The 19,362-nt window shown below is 37.3% G+C and overlaps 1 protein-coding gene across 1 annotated transcript in view; it reads right to left on the bottom strand.

The window, feature by feature from the left end:
* The window catches only part of KCNH8 (potassium voltage-gated channel subfamily H member 8), a 323,359-nt gene that overhangs the window by 64,207 nt on the left and 239,790 nt on the right, over nt 1–19,362 (bottom strand). The window contains exons 8-11 of the mRNA XM_036267075.1: nt 18,604–18,801; nt 8,771–8,970; nt 7,512–7,761; nt 1,729–1,943 (exon numbers count right to left, since the gene is read on the bottom strand). Of these exons, the coding sequence (XP_036122968.1) occupies nt 1,729–1,943; nt 7,512–7,761; nt 8,771–8,970; nt 18,604–18,801 (863 nt within the window). The remainder of the gene's footprint in view (nt 1–1,728; nt 1,944–7,511; nt 7,762–8,770; nt 8,971–18,603; nt 18,802–19,362) is intronic.

Below are 19,362 nucleotides of genomic sequence, written 5' to 3'. Positions count from 1 at the left end.
AGATGTTAAAGTTTTAAAATCACTATGATTAATGTTTCAGCCAATAGAAAATAAAGGCTACAAAATTGATCAAAGGTAAGGATCCTTCAAAGGCAATCAAATTAAAAGAAAGTAGGGGCTGAGATCCAATATGTTCCATTTGTCTGTGCTGAGGAGTATTGTCTATTTCTCTCTTTTCTCATTTCTTCTTCCCCTTTTGGTTGCTTCTGCCCCATAGCTCATCTCCACTCTTCAAAAATAGTTTCCACATGAGGCTGTCATGGAAAGCACAAAAGGCACCTGTAGTTTTATTTTTTTTAGAATTTTGAAAGTGGCAGGGACAATGTATGAGCACAGGTGTCTGTCATTTTAAAATCCGTACACTTTCTACTAGTTATATTGTATCTTCTTCTTGAAGACACTTTCAATTTCTTTCCATTCAATAGATCAAATTTTAAAACTACAGGTGCCCATTTTCTCATGATCTATTGAATGGAAAGAAATTGAAAGTGTCTTCAAGAAGAAGAGCCAATATAACTAGTAGAAAGTGTACAGATTTTAAAATGACAGACACCTGTGCTCATACATTGTCCCTGCCACCTTCAAATTTCTGTGATCACATACCAGTTATTAATCATTCTGCATCAATTTCTGTTCCATAAAAACTGATTGACACTTACCTTAAAAAGTCATTTTAAGCCCTAAATGAGATGCTCTAGACAGGCAGAGTGCTTAGCACAAATAGATTCCCAATAAATACTGATGCCTCATTTGTTGTTTGCTATCATCAGTGGAGAAGCACACATTCAAAACAGGTACTCTTGCACTTCAGAACGGGATACCATCTATGTAGTTACTATCACTGGATCTCAACCCAGATGAAGTAATACACAATTTGGATTTTTCTCTACCTTTCAAAGTGGAGAGTATTAATGATAAAAAAAAATGTCTGCACAACATGGGTTTGTCAAAACAATAGCTTCTTAAGCCCTTAGGAAAGCAATTGAGTATTGCAAATAATCTGGGATGAAGCTCAAGACAGCAGAACACGGCTTTTTGTTGTCACAGAATACTCTGCATGCTCTGGCTTGCCTTTCAACAATCATTACTATTAAATCACTTGCCTCTCTGACACATCTAATGAAGTCTTGTTCACGATCAGCTTAATCACAGGATGCGGTATAGTACATATTTGGACAGGAAAGCTGTTTGTATAAACCGAAACATGTCGCAGATGTATAAATTCAGAAAAAGTTCATTATACTTTGAGTGTGTCAATCTTTGGCTTGATCCTTTTATGCATATGTAATCATTTTAAGATAGGCTTTTGGTATCAGTTAGCAAAATAATTACTATTGGGCAAAGTTCATGTCTAGCAAGTGGAGTATTGAACGATTACAAACACAGCAAACTCTGAACTATATAGTCTATCTGAAAATTTATCTGGAGAAATCACACATCTCTAGCTAAATATTATATTATGGAAATTGATTTTAGTTATAAGCACGTGAAAATAAATAAGAAAGAAATGAAGTTAAAGAGAAGTCATTATACTTTCTAGAATGTTGATAACAAATTCCAAGTTTGACTTGTAGCTCATTATTTAATTGTTCAACCAGTGGCTAAAGTGTCATACCTTATACATTCAGAGACTTTATAGAGTGAGGTTGTGACGTGCCTTTACTATTATTGTAAATGATCCAGGGCCCATGTTATTAGGTCTCAGCATTAATCAGAAGTGAGACTTACATCACTCTCATGACCTTCTCGAAGGTTGTATGTGAGGTCATGCTGAATGTCTTCCACAAATTTGTGAGCGTATTCTGGGTAAAGGTCTAGCACTTCAAAGAGTCCTTTGAGGATGATACACTGGAGATCACAGTAGGTTAAAGCCTTCACATCTGCATTGGTCTTGATCACTTGGTCCTTAATTGATAGATTTGCTCCAATTAAATCCCCTTTTCCTTGAAACAGTGAAAAAAGAGACATGTCACTTTAAAGGAAACAGGCTTCAGACTGGTAGCTTCATTTGTCCTCCATTTCTCTGCTAAAAGGAGAAGTGAGACGGGATTTCTCAGCCTCAGTAGTGTTCATATTTGGGGTCTGATAATTTTGTGTTAGGGGGGTATTCTGTACATAGTAGAATGTTTAGCGGCACCTCACATCCCCCATCCCACTGGCGACAGCCCCAAATATCTTCAGACATTGACAAATGTCCCCTGGTGGGCAAAACTGTTCCTAGTTGAGATTACTGGTATAGAGGACAAAGGCTAGGGGACAGGTGGGCCTCAGACAGGTCCCTCACAGGATTCCATCAACGAGTTTAGACAAACCACTTGACATTTGTGTCACAGTTGCTTTAATCATTCAAAGGAAATAATAATAGTTGAGATTTTTCTGAGTGTAAAAAGGCTTTGTGATTCTGAGGTCAGACCATTGGGAGTTGTATTAATAATTCTGATTCCAGTACTTTTGAAAACAATATAAGCATTACCATCAGCTTTCTAACGTGCTCAGGTTGTTCAATATATCTGTAAACGTGTCTACGAGACTGGTGATGTTAGAGGAGGAGCCCTCCATCCTTTTCTCAGAGTTGGGAGGCAAGATAACCACTGGACATTATGGACAATGAAACCTTCTACATAGAAATGCAAAATACAAGTCTTAGTTCTATTGCTCTGTGATGGTGTAAAACCTCCATTTTCTTCATCAAGAAAAGCATGTTCCTTTGTGCCACTGCAGGACAGAGGCTGTATTGCTACTTTTCCAAGTTATCTGTGCCCGCCCCCCCCCCCCCCCAAACCTCTGATATGTTGCCTACAGTCCCTCAGCCTACCAGTCTTAGGCTGCAATTTACCTGCTTGGGAACTAGCTTGCTTCCGTGAGTTTGTTGATTAGATCTATTCAACAATTTATTTGAACCCTTAAAATCTTTAAATTGATTTGAATCAGTTTAACATAGCAGGAAGATGAGCATAGCTGTAAGGTCTAACATAAAGTTGATTACAGCTTCAGATTTTTTTTAGAGAGCCACGAATTCACTCAGCATCCACGTGAGAAATAGGAAAGAAAATTCATTCAATTCTCAGACAAACTTCGGTTAAAAGCAGAGGTGATATGACCAAGTTAACAGAGGATAGTGGCATTAAGCTCGTGGCTGCAACTTAGGGGTTTCTGCATCTGTGCTTTGTCCTCACATACCATCATGCCTAGACTTTAGCTTGTTTTTAATGGCCTCTTTGCTTCTCTATTTCATATGGAAACAACAACCAACAATTGACCAACCAAAAATCACCAAGCAAATAAAATACCTTTGGAATGTGATAGCACAAACTTTCCCTCATTCAATTAATTTTTTAACATTATAATTTTAATTTTTATTGTGTTCAGAAATTTTGGAAGCCAAGTCCTTAGAACGTAGTAGGCTTCAATAAAGGTCTGTTTTACAGAATTTGACAGCAAAAGGAAACATGCTAAATTAACCATGAATACTGAAGATACTAATAAATATTTACTGCAGATGAAAAAAAATTGAGCATTTTAAAATTACTGAATTATATCTAATCATTATCTTCAAATTCATGTAAGATTTAAACCTTGGCATTGAGACTACTTGGCAGAAGAAAAAAGACTAAAGATTTCCAGTTTGATTTATGGTTACCACCAATACCGCTAACTTTGGAAATTTTGCTTCTTGCATATTTTGTTAGAAATCTAAATTGTTTCTCAACAACTCAGTGTTGGGTACTGAGGCAAGATGTAAATACAGTCAGGATGCCTTGAATACAGCAAAATTTTAAATTCTGGATATATGAAGAGAATTTATCATGATGCACTGTCTGGCCATGATAAGCATTGACATTTTCTGTTAAACATTTGGTGTCTGGAGTAACTTTAGGGCATCGTACATATCTTGAGTGACCATAGTATGACTCTTTCAGCCACAGTGACCCTAGCTATAAAAACAGTACCAATGTCTTGCCAAACTTGACAGTCTTAGGAAAGATTCTAGTTTGTTCATTCAGTCAATGAATATTTATGAAATACTGACGTATATGTGGGACCTCAGGTTGAGCCCTGGCAAGCAGTCACTGTAATTAACAACATGGTTCTCACCCTCATTAATTTTAATGTCTTGTGAATTTCTTACTGTCTAGTTTTAGGACCTAGGTCTAAGTTTCCAAATCACTCTGGGTTTCATTATACTTATTTCTAAAGGAAGAGAAAGATATCTGTGGTCCATTACAGTCGACATTTTTCAGAATTAGATTATTGATGTTTGCTAATTAGCTAATTAGTTATCCGTTGTTTTGCAGTTATTCTTTCACTGGAAAAAATTTATGAGATGAATTTGTAAACCATCAGGGTTAGAGAGGTAACTTACATTTAATTATAATTAGTCAGACTAATGCCATCTGTGAAGAGCACATTTATTGGTGCTTCGTCGTTTTCTTTTAAACAACAATGAAGAAATTGGTGGGAAAACACAGTTTAACGGGACACGAAATGAAGTTGTACAAGGCAAAAAAATTCACTCTATTCCTGTAACAAATCCCTGCCTTTATGTCAACTGCCTTCCAGGCTTCAGACTAAGAAATGCCTTTGTGTATTGATTGGACAATTGAGTTGCTTGAATAAGTTATGGCTTGACAGCTGTTTGGTGATGCTTCTTCCCTACAACATTATATATTAATTTATTTTATCGGCAGAGTAAACATGTATTAGATATCTACAGATCAAATGTGAAGCCATGTGCCTAAGTTTATCAGAGTCAGTATTGATTTGAATTGGCCCTATAAGACAATATTACCCTAGGGAGAGGGAAATAGTTAATCTCCTTTGAAATAATGTTAACCACAGACAGAAAATATTAATGATTTATTATCTTTCTTTGGGTTTGGTCCCAATACCACACACTCGTGTTTAGAATGGTCATGCGTCAGTTTGCACTTAAATCACTTTTGACAGATACATGGTAGGAACAAATATGTGAAAATGTTAATCATGGAAATCAAAATTTATGGAGGGCATTGGGGCTAGAAGCAAGAGAGGGTGAATTTCTTTTAGCTGTAAGTAGAATTTTTTAAAATAAGAAAATCCAATTGAATTATGTATCATGAATGCTGGTGGTTACATAGAAGCATCACATTTGCACCTATTGTCCCTAATGTTATGGATGATGCCTTCATGTTCCACTCCTAGAATTGTTGCTGGTTACCAAATTTAAAAATCCACCACCGTGGTGGAAGAAATCCACATAGATGTTTGAAAATGGTACATCATTTTCACTTACATGTGTAGCAAACCATAAGGTTCTGGAAAAATAAATACAGGGTAGGGCAAAAGTAGATGTACGGTTGTGAATATGCAAAACACAAAGTTTATTCTTGTATTGTTATTGATTAATTATTGTATTATTATTCATATGAACAACTGTATACCCATCTTTGCCCCACCCTATAGGCCCTGTTCAAAGCAGGCTGTGTCAATAGGCCGGCTACAAAACTTACAGGGGTACTAAGGAAATACATGGATAAGTACTGTATGATTAAAGTTCATTGTTTGAGCATGGCCGGTGTGGCTCAGTGGTTGAGCGTTGACCTATGCACCAAGAGGTCACCGGTTCAATTCCTGGTCAGGGCTCATGCCCAGGTTGTGGGCCAAATCCCCAGTCTGGGGCATGCAGGAGGCGGCCAATCAATGTTCTCTCTCATTGATGTCTCTGTCTCTCTCTCCCTCTCCCTTTCTCTCTCTAAAAATTTTTTTTTTTTAAAGTTAAGTGTTTGAAGCAAATTTAGAAATAACAGTCACTTTTAATTTAGAATCACAGAATGATAGAATGACTGGCCTTTAACTTCACAAAGTTGAGAAATGGGCTGAAAGTGTTAAATTTTCCTTTAGAAAACACACCCATACTGAGACTCGCTCTAATGCTGATAATGAACCAGCCAAGCTGGCAATCAACTCTTGGAGTTTCTCTGCTATGTCTTTGTATTAAGGAGTAAAACATAACGGGCCAGTCAAGAGTTGAGCCATAACTTTGAAAGGCAAGCCCTACCTTTCTTCTGCTTAGAGGTAAACTGAAGTCAACACGAAGGAATAAGGAGAAAATGGGTATTTCACCATTCACTCCATCTCTCTACCTTTAACTGGGGACACACCAACTGGAGGGTTGCAAGGTTTAAGTTGGATAATGGAGCACCTACCTCATAATTCAATGAGTATTAGTTTTCTTCTTTCTTCCAAATTATAACCTGCCTTGAAGTTACTAGCTACAATCCAGAGGTTGCAGATTTACAATGATTATATAGAATAACAGGCATGGTTTAGAGGCAGAAAAACCAAATATAATGATTTTCATCAGATCTTATTCCTAACGCATAATCATTTTTGTGCTAGTTCTAGCATAGATAAAACTTAATGTTCATGTTCTTCTCTGAGTCGATTCTCCACAAAAATACATAAATGGCCTCTTAAAACTGACCAGCTATTTTGCCAAGGGGCAGTATACTCCATGCTTAATAATCTGGCTTCAGGAATCAGAAAGAATTGCATCTTTTTTCTTACCACAGTAGTCCCCCCCTTATTTGTTTTCCACATTTCCATTTATCTGTGGACATATGTGGTCTGAAAAATTAAATGGAAAATTCCAGAAATAAACAATCCTTAAGCTTTAAATTGTGCACCTGTCTGAGTAGCATGATGAACTCTCACTGTCCCACCCAGGATATGAAGCATCCCTCTGTCTAGCGTCTCTACACTGTATATGCTCCCTGCCCATTAGTACATCAGGAGCCGCCTCCGTTGTCAGACTGTTACTGTTTCACAGTGCTTGTGTTCAAGCAACCCTAATTTTACTTAGTAGTGGCGCCAAAGTGCAGGAGTGGTGATGATAGCAGTTCAGATGTGCCAAAGACAAGCCCTAAGGTGAAAAGGTGGAAATTCTCGGCTTAATAAGGATGGAAAAAAAGATCATATGTTGAGGTTGCTAAACTCTGTGGGAAGAAGGACTCTTCTGTCCATGACATTGTAAGGAAAGAAAAAGAAATTGTGCTAGTTTTGTTGTCACCCCTCGAACTGCAAAAGTCATGGCCACAGAGCATGGTAGTGCCTAGTTAAGATGAAAAGGTCATTAAATTTGTGGGTGGAAGACATGAACAGAAATATTTATATATTTTTATAGGCATCCACTGGGGGTCTTGGAACATATCCCCCTCAGATAAGGGGGACTACTATATGTGATACTGAAGTACTATGCATTCATTTGTAAAATAGGAGTAAATAGTTATACAGCCTTTAACAAGAATCAAATAATATGTTGGATAAAACAGCACAGTGTAAACTCAATATGTGGCATAGCAATTAATCATAATTAATAAAGTAATTGGCAAATTAAACCCATATAAAGAAAAACCCGAGTCTACATATGCAGCTATAATTTTTCTAATCTAAGGCAGTCCCCCCCACCCCCATTTCATCTCTTTAATTTATGCTCCAGGGTAGAGTTTTATAGACTTTCAACTCTGACCTACCAAGAATAGCCAGCACCATGCTGTCTTTAAGAACTTCCATGGAGCCCGAGCATACAAAGTAGATGGCCTGCAAAGCATCTCCTTGACGTAGCAAGTACTCCCCCGGAGCACAGAAAGAGGTTTTAATGTGTAGAGACAGAGACCTGAGACAGCCCCGGCTGGCACACTCAAAAAGGGACAACTGTAAGATTTCCTTGTTCAAGTGCATAGTGATGTCAGAACGCAGCTCATCTGGAAAGTCTTTCAGAAGCTGTCAAAAAGATGAAAGAGGAAATCAAGTTGGGGTAAGTCTAGTCTAATTTAATTACTTTACAAGATAATAGGGATGTTCTTCCCACTTTTGGACCAACCAGAGTGCAGAACAAGAAATATCTGTATATATAGCTCTGGAGAGATTTTTCAGTGAGTGTGACACCTGTTATGTGCTACTAAATAATAACCTGATAAGAAGTTTAGAAAACTGGAATATATTAATAAATGACTCTGGAATGAAAGCATGTAGCTCACTGTGACTGGTTTCCCACAAAGACTCAACTCCAGGCAGAAGATATGGAATGTGGACCCTCCGGTATTTTCTCTGGTGTCACGATTGTACAAAGAGAGAAAAAACCAACTAACCACGTGAAAAATGTTGATTACTGGTTTGGTAGAGGGGTTGGTGGGATGGTTGCTTTATATGATAACTTGTTTAACGTGGTGGTCTGGGGTATTACTGAAAGTCCATAGCTAACACCTTTGCTGACAAACAATTTTTTTTTTTACTTCATTGGTATTAAGTGCATTTATTTGATTAATCTAATAACAGGCTGAAGCAAAAGTAGGTTTACAGTTGTGAGTACGTGAAACACAGTTTATTCTTGTATTATTTTGTATTATTATTTAATTATTGTATTATTCGCCAGATGAACAACTATAAACCTACTTTTGCCGTGCCCTGTATTCCAAGATTACACCATTCAACTGCTATTAGAATTGGTTCCTTTCAAAGCAGGTTGAAAAGAATGAAAATAAGTCCACCTGATTGACCAAAGTAGCAAATTAATGTAAATCATTGGTCAATCCAAAGTGGCATCGTGAAAACACAAGCAAAAGCAGATGGAAGAAAATGGGTTGGGTTTGTAGAAGGCTTAAAAAGTAAAGAGATGAAGAAGTTGGTAGGTGTGTTCTTCACTTCTGAGATCTACACAAGAGCACCTTGCTTTTTACCTTGGAATATATGCTTTCTGCCTGAAAATGTCAACATGAGAAATGAACATTACCTCATTTGAATCTATTCCATTGTTGACTGACCAGGTTGTTTGGAAATATTCGAGCATCCTCTGCTTGAGCTGCTGGGGCAGGTGATGGACACGTATGAAATCCTTCAGATCCTTAGTTCTAGTGTGATAGAGGGACCATCTGGAGTACATCCTCTGTATGATGGCTGTCACATTTCCAAACACCAAGGCATGCATCAAGGCTGAAGAGGACAACACAGCATGTAATGGGAGAGAAATATGATGGAGGAGCTCACCCCTGAAATCTATATTTACAGTCTATATGTCCTAAATTAGAGCAGAGTAGCTTATATGGCCATGTTGACATAGCTCTTTTGATACAAGCATTTGGGCACAGCCACTTTGTCACAAGGTGCCTCCTGATGTAGACATTTTGATTCCATGTGGTTTGATTAGAGTAAAAATATTTTTTAAAAATACCCAATAATATACAAAATAAGCACCTTTGATCCATACTTGATGTTAGCTGCCATTCTGATTATGACAAATTTTTATTTTGTACTATATTCACATCTGTATTATTTTAATACTTATGTATAGTTTTTTATTTTATTTTATTTTTTTATCCTCACCTGATGACAGTTTTCCATTTTTTGTTCAGATAGAATAGGAGGGAGAGAGAGAGAAACATCGACATGAAAGGGACACATCGAATGGCTGCCACCCACACAACCCAACCAGGGCCGGGGACAAACTGCAACCGTGGTACATGCCCTTAGCGGGAACCAAACCTGGGTCTCTCTGGACCACAGGCCGACGCTCTAACCGCTGAGCCAAACCAGCCAGGGTGTTATTTATAGTTTTATAGCTATGATAAAAGTTTTAATAATTCATAAAATTGGCCATAAAGGTATAGTTTAATAGTTATTTTTATTGTAATAACAAATACATTTAAAAAATAAGTCTATTAAAACCAGTTAGCCTTTATGAGAATATTAGTCTCTTCCCCAAAGTCATCATTTAAAATTAGCTTTAGGCTATTAAATACGACTTTTACATTACTATAGGTATTGAGGAAGGTGTAAGAAATGTAATCATTTCCTGAGTATACTGAAGCTGAGATGACTATGGCTTTAACCCCAAGCCCATCCCAGCTCCATAATCACTTTAATTCTAAGGGAGATATCAGAAAATCAGAGACCATTTAGGAAACAAATGAAGTCATAGAGAAAGACAGGTATTCTTCTTAGTCATCGCTGCCATCCTGAGAAAAGCTGGCTGGTACATACATGTGACTCCTGTTTTGATGAGGTTTCTTGGTCAGGTAGTAATTAATCGCTACTTTCTCACGGAGTCTTCCCCTTCTTGAAACCATTACCAGAGTGTAATGAGATAGAAAACTTTGTTCCCCAGAATCTGAGGATGAATGGGGATGAGGGATGGGTTTTCTATTGTAAAAAAGCAGAGAGAGTGGATGGGCTTCGCTTTCCAGGAGTGGCCTGTGGTGGGCAGTGGTCAGATATCTTGAAGTCATAAAAAGTGTGATAGAGTTTTGCACTAAATAATCATTAGGTGAATGGGGATGGCCTGTTCAGGGATGGCCTATGCAGACACCAGCAGAAAGCCCAAGAAGGCCTTGGACCACCCAGGGTGGAGAAACTGGGAGATGATGTATCTACATTTATGAGCAGAACAATACTGAGTGACACTCAGATTTCAGCTTGTATCCCCATCCCCAGGATAGGATTGACAATGAGGTAAGAAACTCAGGGGCTGGGTGAAATATTCTGTTTTAGCAGTTTTTGGTAAGCATATAAACAAACAAAACAAAACAAAAACAAATAAATAAAATGCAAACTAAAAATTGGGTAATTTGTTTATTAGGATGTATCAAATTATCCCTGTACCCAAATCTCAGTGTCCAAGGAGCTATGTTAAAAGTTTCTAAGCATCGCCTTGGCCAGGTGGCTTGGTTGGACCGTTGTTCTGTACAACAAAAAGTTGTGGGTTCAATTCCCACTCAGGGCACATACCTAGGTTGTAGGTTTGAGTCCCAGTCAGGGTGCTCGGGGCAAGTATGGGAGGCAACTGACTGACATTTCTCTTACATCAATGTTTCTCTCTCTCTCTCTCTCTCCCCCCCTCCATCTCTCTTCCTAACTCTCTCTCTTAAAAAAAAAAAAAAAATCAATGAAAACATATCCTTGCATGAGGATTAAAAAAGTTTCTTAGCATCAGAATGGACTGATTAATACAAATGGTCAGCATGTTATGCATATATCCTACATTACAGAATAGCACCAATTCAAATTCCTTTTCCATACATTTACCAGACATTAGTAACTGCTAGCATACTAATTTTTATCTAATCTCACATTGGAATTAAAATTTTTTATCAGGTTATATATCATGATTTTTCTATGGGAAATATGGTCACTGTGCCTATAAATTCACCCTATAATAATAAGGAAGGTCTCAATATTTTGGAAAAGTTACTATAATAGGGTTAAACTTAGGGTGGATATACAGGAGGCAATATAATGTTGCAGAGAAAATATGGACTTCAGAATCTGACACCTCCAAATTGGAATCCTGACTTTGATCCTTTCTCATTGGTATGACCTTGGCAAGATACATAATTCCCATAGAGACTCAGTTCCCTTATATGTACATGGGCATAAAAGTATCTTATAGGGTTATTTTAGTTTTAAAAGGTGAAAATGGTGAAAGGGATGGAAAAGTACAAATTGCCAGTTATAAAAACAGTTTCAAGGATATAAAGTACAGCATAGGGAATATAGTCAATAATATTGTAATAACTATATATGGTGCCAAGTGGGTACTAGACTTATTGGGGTGATCACTTCATAAGTTTTATAAATGTCTAACCACTATGTCATACACCTGGAACTAATAATATTGAATGTCAACTGTAATTAAAAAATAAATTTAAAGTTAATATATATTGAAAGTGTGTAATATTTGTGTGAAAAGCAGTGGGTGATGAATTTATGTTAATTTTACCCATGAGAGTGAAAAGAGTTATCATAAATTTGTAACATGCTCAACAAAGTAAAATTTGGTGAAAAGTACTCAGATTAAAGTTTTCCAGCAAACTCTTAAATAACTGAGTAACTTTTGGTGGAAATAACTTCCTAATGAAAGAAATTCAAGAAATATTTGGTAAGTGCCTGGTACGTGTAAGTATATGTAAGTATATATTTTTTCTACATTTTCAAAAAGGATATGTCCTCCAATAGGCCAAAAATGTCCCAAGAAAAATGTATATGCTTAATAATGTACTGATGAATGATTTTTGGTGAATTCTAAACAGGGTTTTATTCTTCTGCATGGTTATAGAAGTACAAGAGTTTTGATGCTTAAATATTTTATTTGGAAGAAGAGACTTCTATTTATGATAAATACTCAGTAAGGAAAAGATCTGATTCTGTTCCAAGTCGAAGAAACCAAACACCGATTTCAGGCTCTGTTAATATACTTATGAGCTCAGTGTTTGGAAGCCTTACCATCTGTAAAAATATGTAATTGTCTTCTATGAAGATTAAACTGAATACTGAGAACAATTTTATTTCATTTATTTTAACACTGCTTTCCTTAATTATGTGTATGATTTTAACTTTGCTTTGCTTAATTATAATGTGTGCAAAGCACTTAAAGTGAAAGAAGTAATATGTTCAGATCATTTAGCATCTTAATTGTACACTATCAATAAAATGAATTACTGGATTAATTGTAGCATTCATATGTGTTGTTGGTAAGTACTAGTCTACGTCTGAGTCACCATAATTCCAAAGTCTCCTTTTAACATAAGCAGTTAAAAAACAAAACTCTACCTCTCACAGTTTTCCACTTTCCCAACTTATTATTGCCTCTCTGTCACTGGTTATCATTGTCACCTTGGCAAAGAATGTGTGAAGTGTCGAGCCAAATCATTCTATCTGCTATGAAAGTTTGACTCAAGGATTCCTCCGCCCAGGTCAGTTTGGAAATTATTTTCCTTTTACTCCACGCACAGTTGACATATATAATCCTTAAAGTAGCATGCCAGGCTTGCTGCTGAGTCTGTGGGAGGCTCTTTTTCTTTGTGTAGGCATTTTATATAAAATGGATTTTGTAAAATCTCATCTTAATATCAGGTCTTTGAAAGAACCTCAATAGCTGGGATCTAGAAAGAAAGTAAATAGAAGTACGCTCCAATAGTACTGCTTGGTTCTCTCTCTCTGTCTCTCTCTCTCTCCATTCCCTTCCTCCTCCTGCGTTCCCTTCTTCCTTTTCTTCCCTTTTTCTCTCCCCTCCCCCCCTTTCCCTTTGGATTTGGGGCAATATTGCTCTTCTGAGGTGTAACATCATTACTGATTTCTTTTTATATTTTTCCCTCTTCACAAATTCTTGATTGAAGCAGAGAAAGGTAACTTTACAGTAGGAAGACAAATAGTCCAAGTCAATTCCACCAATAATCAGACAAACAGATATTATCTTCATCTTGCTCATGGAAAAGGACACAACATCGATTCTGTGATAACCTGATAGAAATGCATGACCTGGGTTTATTTATGAGCAAACATCAGCCAAACTAAAATTGAAGGACCTTTTACAAAATAGCTAGCTTGTAATTTACAGGGTCATGGAAGTCAAAGAAAGACTAAGGAACTGATTTTCTAGATTAAAAATACATGCTAATTCAATGCAGTAAGGAAACTAAATTGGATTGGAGGTGAGAGAACAGCTGTAAGGGACATGATTGAAACCACTGGTGAAACTTGAAGATTGAAACCACTGGTGAAACTTGAAGATTGCCACTGGTGAAACTCGAATGTGTACACTATAGAATAGATTAGGCGTTGGCAAACTAGGGATGGCCTTCATTGCTAAAATTTTTAGCCAAATACTTGGCAGTGCCTTTGGATTCTGCCCAGAGACTTGTTTTCTGCTGTTATAAAAGGAGAGCAGAGTTCAGACTCTGGAGAATCTTAGCTGCCCTCCTTTTCTCTCCCACCTACGTATTGCCCTGGAATTGTCCACTCCTTGCTACAAGTACACTGGGTTACGGATGGCAGATGGCAGATAAAACAAAGTGAGAACAATTTCCTAAAAGACGAGTTTAAATGGCAGTGTAAAGACATCTTAAAAAGAGCCTGAATTTGTGAGCACCATGGCCCATATGGGCCCAATCACGGTATGTCAGGATAGCATATATAGGATGAGCAGACCTAGGGAAAAGCTGGGTTGTTCAGCATTTCACTCTACCTTTTTCATGGCAACATGAACTGGACATGTCCTCATGTGTCATCTTCACTAGGAAGCTTTATATAACCTCAGAGGTTGAGCTGATGGTCCCATAGATTGGGACTAACTCCGGTGACTATTAGGCAGCTGTTACTAAGTATAATAAAAGAACTTTTAAAGACATGGAAAATGTTCTCAATATATTGTGGCTGTGGGCCACATGGAAGAATACCAGGAAGCCAAGCATGAGCCATGAGCCAAGTGTACCAAGAGGAACATAATTATGCTCATAGGTGTGTGTATTTTTAAAGCTAGGAAAGTATATACCGTAATCTTACCAATGTTCTGATCACAGTGATGGCTGGTTATGGGCATTGTTTTTCCTTTTTGCTCAATTAAAAATGAATGTGTACAATTGTTTTCTAATTTAAAATTTTTATTCATTTTAAACTGTGTTCACTTCTCTCCAGTAAGTTCATCAACTGCTTCAATTTAAGAACAGAGAAATAATGAGTGGATTCACAATAATTGTATAATTCCAGTTCAGTTGTTTTAGCAAATATTTGATTCTTTTTCAGTGTGAATATATTGAAAAATACTCATCAGGGGTTTTCTCTCCCTTCAAAATCCTCTGTTGTTCAATTTACAGTATGTGAGCTCCTCTTGAACTTTTGCAAATTAGTTTAGTTTACTTTCATTTGATTCAGATGGACCCCAATGAAGTTTCAGAGTAGAATAAACAAATTCCTAGATATCATTTTATAGAACAAAACCAAAAATATTCTTAATAGATTGATATTTTGCTGTCAACAAAGACCTTCAAAGAGGTGCATTTTCTCTGCCTTCCCAGCTTCTCTTTAAATATTTATGTAATTTCAACTAATAAATTTTGCAAACCCTCTTCTAGATAGCTACAAAAGTGGAATTCTATTTTTAAAGTGCTTTTTAAAAAGATTTTATGGATTTTGGGCTTGTCTGCTCTTCTCTTATTGATTTATGAAAGTTCTTTATATATGATAAATGTCCTTTGTCAGATGTTTGCAAATATCTTCTCAGGGCTTGCCTATTCACACCCTTAATAATGTCTTTTGATAAACAGAAGTTCAATTTAGCAATCTTTCCTTTATGATTAAGGCATTTATTTATTTATTTATCCACACCCGAGGACATTTTTGCATTCATCTTCAAATAGAGCGGGAGGGTGAGAGGGAGAAAGAAAGAGAGAGAGAAACATTGATGTGAGAGAGACACATCAACTGGCTGCCACCCACACGACCCCAACTGGGGCTGGGGACAAACTGCAACTGAGTTATGTGCCCTTAGTGGGAACCAAACCTGGTTTCTGCTCTGCGGGCTGATGCTCTAACCGCTGAGCCAAACTGGCCAGGGCTATGATTAAGGCTTTCTATGTCATGTTTAAGAAACTTTTGTCAAATCCAAAGTCATAAAAATATTCTATTACCTTTTAGAAGTTTTACTGTTTTCTCTTTCACATTTAGATCAAATTTTAACTGGAATTAATTTTAATGTACAGTTTTTTAGAGTTTAAAGTACATTTGATTCAGTAACATTTATTTATTATTTCCCCCTTTGCATTGTCACCTGTGTTAAATAAAGTGAACACATGGGTGTGGCCTGTTTCTGCGTTATTTTGTAGTCCATTGGTATGTCTAGTCTTGAGCCAACACCATACTTTGTTTATTCCTGTAACTTTCCAATACATCTTGATATCTGTAGCACAGATTCTCCAAGTTTGTTCTTTGTGATTACTTTCACTAGTTTCAGCTCTGCATTTCTACTAATTTTTAGGAACAACTTATTGTTCACACATACACATGCATATACACAAACACACATCTCCTGGGATCTTTATTGGGATCATATTAAATCTTTCTAGTAATGCAGGCACAACTGGTATCTTTATAATATTTAGTCTTAAAACCATCACCATTGCTTATCCTTCCATTATTTTAAATAATTTGTAAATTTTCTCACTAATGTCTTGTAGTTTTCAATGTAATAGTATTACACATTTTAAAACTGTATTTCTACTTTGATTTTTAATAATCTCTTGAAATGTTATTTTATGATTATTAGTTAAGTGAGCACTGGTTTTTCACACCCAGATGTTCACTTTATTTATAATACAGGTGACTGCGATGCAAAGGGGAAATGATGGTATTCTCAATAAATGCTACTGGGTCAAATTTACTTTAAACTCTAAAAACTGTACATTAAAATTAATTCCAGTTAAAATTTGATCTGAATGTGAAAGAGAAAACAGTAAAACTTCTAAAAGGTAATAGAATATTTTTATGACTTTGGATTTGACAAAAGTTTCTTAAACATGACATAATTTGTTCAATAAACATTGAACAAGTAACAAAGTGGCATTATCCAATTATTTCCCATATCTTTCGGCCTTGTGACCATCATAGCTTCTATTTTCAGTGAACAGCAAGCAGGGAACACTTTCTCCCTTAACAGTTTATGATTCAGAACCACTCACAATATAGTAGGTGGATCAATACAGAACAAGTTCAGTTATCTACTATATTCTTCTAATGTCAAATTAGCAGGTTGATCCTTAAGCATTTCCCAAAATTTCCATCAGGTATAGAAGAAACATGGATGAATATTAAGTAAATAGGCTGTGTTTATTTGAAAAATGCTTGTCATTCCACTAGGCTGAAAGATGGACCATGAAGAAGAACGGCAATTATATAAGTCATATCAGTGGGTATAAAACAGCCACCACTCTCACTTTGTAGCTCCTCAGAAAATGAGATTTGCTGTCTCTGCTCCCCAGGCTGTTACTGCTCTGCATCAGCCAAGAGCCTGTTACAATTGCTGCAGTCCCAACATGCTACTTCAGCATCTCTGCCACAAGCACCCCTTTCTAAGAAGCTCTTCTGATCCCTGGCCCTTGCCTCCCACAGCTTCTGAACTTCCTAACGGGTTTGGCACTTAGCATTGACTTCCTGGTATTCTTAAAACTCTTTCCACGTATTTCAGCCTCCCTCTTCCAAACTGGAGCATAAGCTCCTTGAGGTTCCCCTTTATGCTTTTTTGATTTCACCATCGACTGGATCACTCACTGCTTAAAGCAAGGAAACCAGTAGGAACCATTCCCTATTATAAGGTTCTCAACTCAAAATAATACCTGGGATTAAAGCCAGTAAGAGAAAATTAACAGGCTTTGGGGGGAGTATTGTGGGACAGCAAACCCTAATGGAACACTGGTCTAAGAAGAATGCTTACTTGATCTAGGTAGACATCCACATCTCCTACTTTATGATGGCAGTCTTAAAATTCAGCCATTTCTCATTCATGTATTTAAAGACAGAGGTAAGTATTCATCTGGATTCACACCTTGTCTCTGGTACTTACTGGTTATAAAGCATTGGGAAAGTTTCTTTAGGTTCACGTTAGGTTTGTCAAATGAGAGATGTGGATAATAAGAGAATCAATTCTATATTAGTTTGGAGGTTGAGAAAAGAGAATGATGCTAAATATTTCAGCAGGGAGAATTTATTATAGAGAGTTAGTTTCCCTGGTCTTGGAAGGCTGAATGAGCAAAAAGAGAGTAGAGAGGAAACATGCCTTTAACTGCAGGAAGGAACTTCTGATCTTGGAGCTGGGTAAGTGAAGGGAACAAGCGGGATTATCAGAACACAGAAGCCCAGAGGAAGAGCTGTGAGGAGCCACAAGGAGCCAGGGGGCACTCCCAATAGATGCAGGGGTGTCTGAGAAGGCCTGATGACACTGTGAGACAGTGTCTGAAAAGGCTGAAGGCTGGAACCATTTGCTGCTGCTTGTGGTGGCCTGCCGTTGACTGAAGACACATAAGCATCAGAATCAGGAAGTCCCTTCTCCCTCCTGCTTTTCAATCTCCATCTAGCGCCCCCTATTGGCAGAAGTAACTGAAATCAGTTGGCAAAGAAGAATGTAGTGTGCAGAGTATAAACCCCAGGCAGCATACAATGCAGAGTACAGAAGGTACATTTGGAGTTCAGGGCCAATAGTGTAATAACTTGCCTATTTGACAAATTGGATAATAATAGTGCTCAACCCTTAGATTTGCCTTAAAAATGACTTAGAGTATTGTTACTGAAGTATTTAGCACAGAGAACGGAGCATAAAAGCAATTAATTAATGTTAACTATTTTTATTGTATTGATGTTTTTCATTGTTGCTTTTAAGTAAGTGCTCTATCAAACGTCCTTAAATTACTATATTGGTATTAATGCAATTTGATAAGGGGGGCTTGTTTGAGACTATAAAATGGAGTTTCAAACAAATACCTGCAATTTAGACTCATGTCATTCGCAAACACTAAGGGTAAATGTCATGGAGAGAAAACAAAGTGCCTGCCCTTTCTAAATCAACCATCAGGTAATGGTTTCTTCTTCCTCTGCCCAGAAAACAGCATTTTCTTTTTTGCCATCGCAGACTTTCATTGCTAACCTATGTGTGTATTACCATGTTTGTCACTGATATCTTAAATAGCGATTTTAGACTCTTCCAGTGAAAACCACTAATATATATCTCTATTATGTTTTAGGACAGAGCAGCAGTTTGGCGGACACTCGTTTCTTCTCCTCGTGTGAAGGAAGAATGTCCCTTACCACCAATCAGCATGGTGCAGATGGAGAAGATCTTTTCTGCATCGGTGTTAGCAGAGACGTTCCCGAACCCAACGCTGGTGAGGCTGCTGAGGGTGAAGTACAGGGCTGCGATATAGGCACTTCGGATCGACGGGCCCCCCAAGGTATTGTTGCCATAGTATGGAGACTCCAGTCTCTTTCCCAGCTCATGGAGCCAACCTGCAATAGAAGAAAGAATGAGAACTTAAACACAAAGGTCAAGTCCCAGTATTAGCATGTGGTGCTAATGATAATGAACACTTAGGGGATGCATATATTTGCTTAGGAGAAAGAAGGAAATTAAAAGAAAAAAGGCAAGGAATTAGATTCCATTGCTATAACAGCAAAAACATCACTTTTGTACAACTCATATGTGATACACATAGCAGAGAAATATACATTTAAGAGTGGGCCGGTGGTTAAATCTAGGCAGCTCTAATGCGAGAAACTGCGGTGGAGACTGCAAATAGCATTGCTACTCTCATGAACTGTGTTGTATGTTTCATTAGTGTTAAGCTCATTTCTCAGTTGGAATCCTTCCTTCCTTCCTTCCTTCCTTCCTTCCTTCCTTCCTTCCTTCCTTCCTTCCTTCCTTCCTCCTTCCTTCCTTCCTTCCTTCCTTCTTTTTCTTTCCTCACCTGAGGACATTTTTGCATTTATCTTCAGATAGAGCAGGAGGGAGAGAGGGAGGTAGAGAGAGAGAAACATCGATGTGAGAGAGACACATTGAGTGGCTGCCAC

This window comes from Molossus molossus, unplaced genomic scaffold (assembly GCF_014108415.1).
Source record: "Molossus molossus isolate mMolMol1 unplaced genomic scaffold, mMolMol1.p scaffold_m16_p_18, whole genome shotgun sequence".
In the NCBI taxonomy this organism is placed as follows: domain Eukaryota; kingdom Metazoa; phylum Chordata; class Mammalia; order Chiroptera; family Molossidae; genus Molossus; species Molossus molossus.
This window is presented reverse-complemented; position numbering and strand designations above follow the sequence as displayed.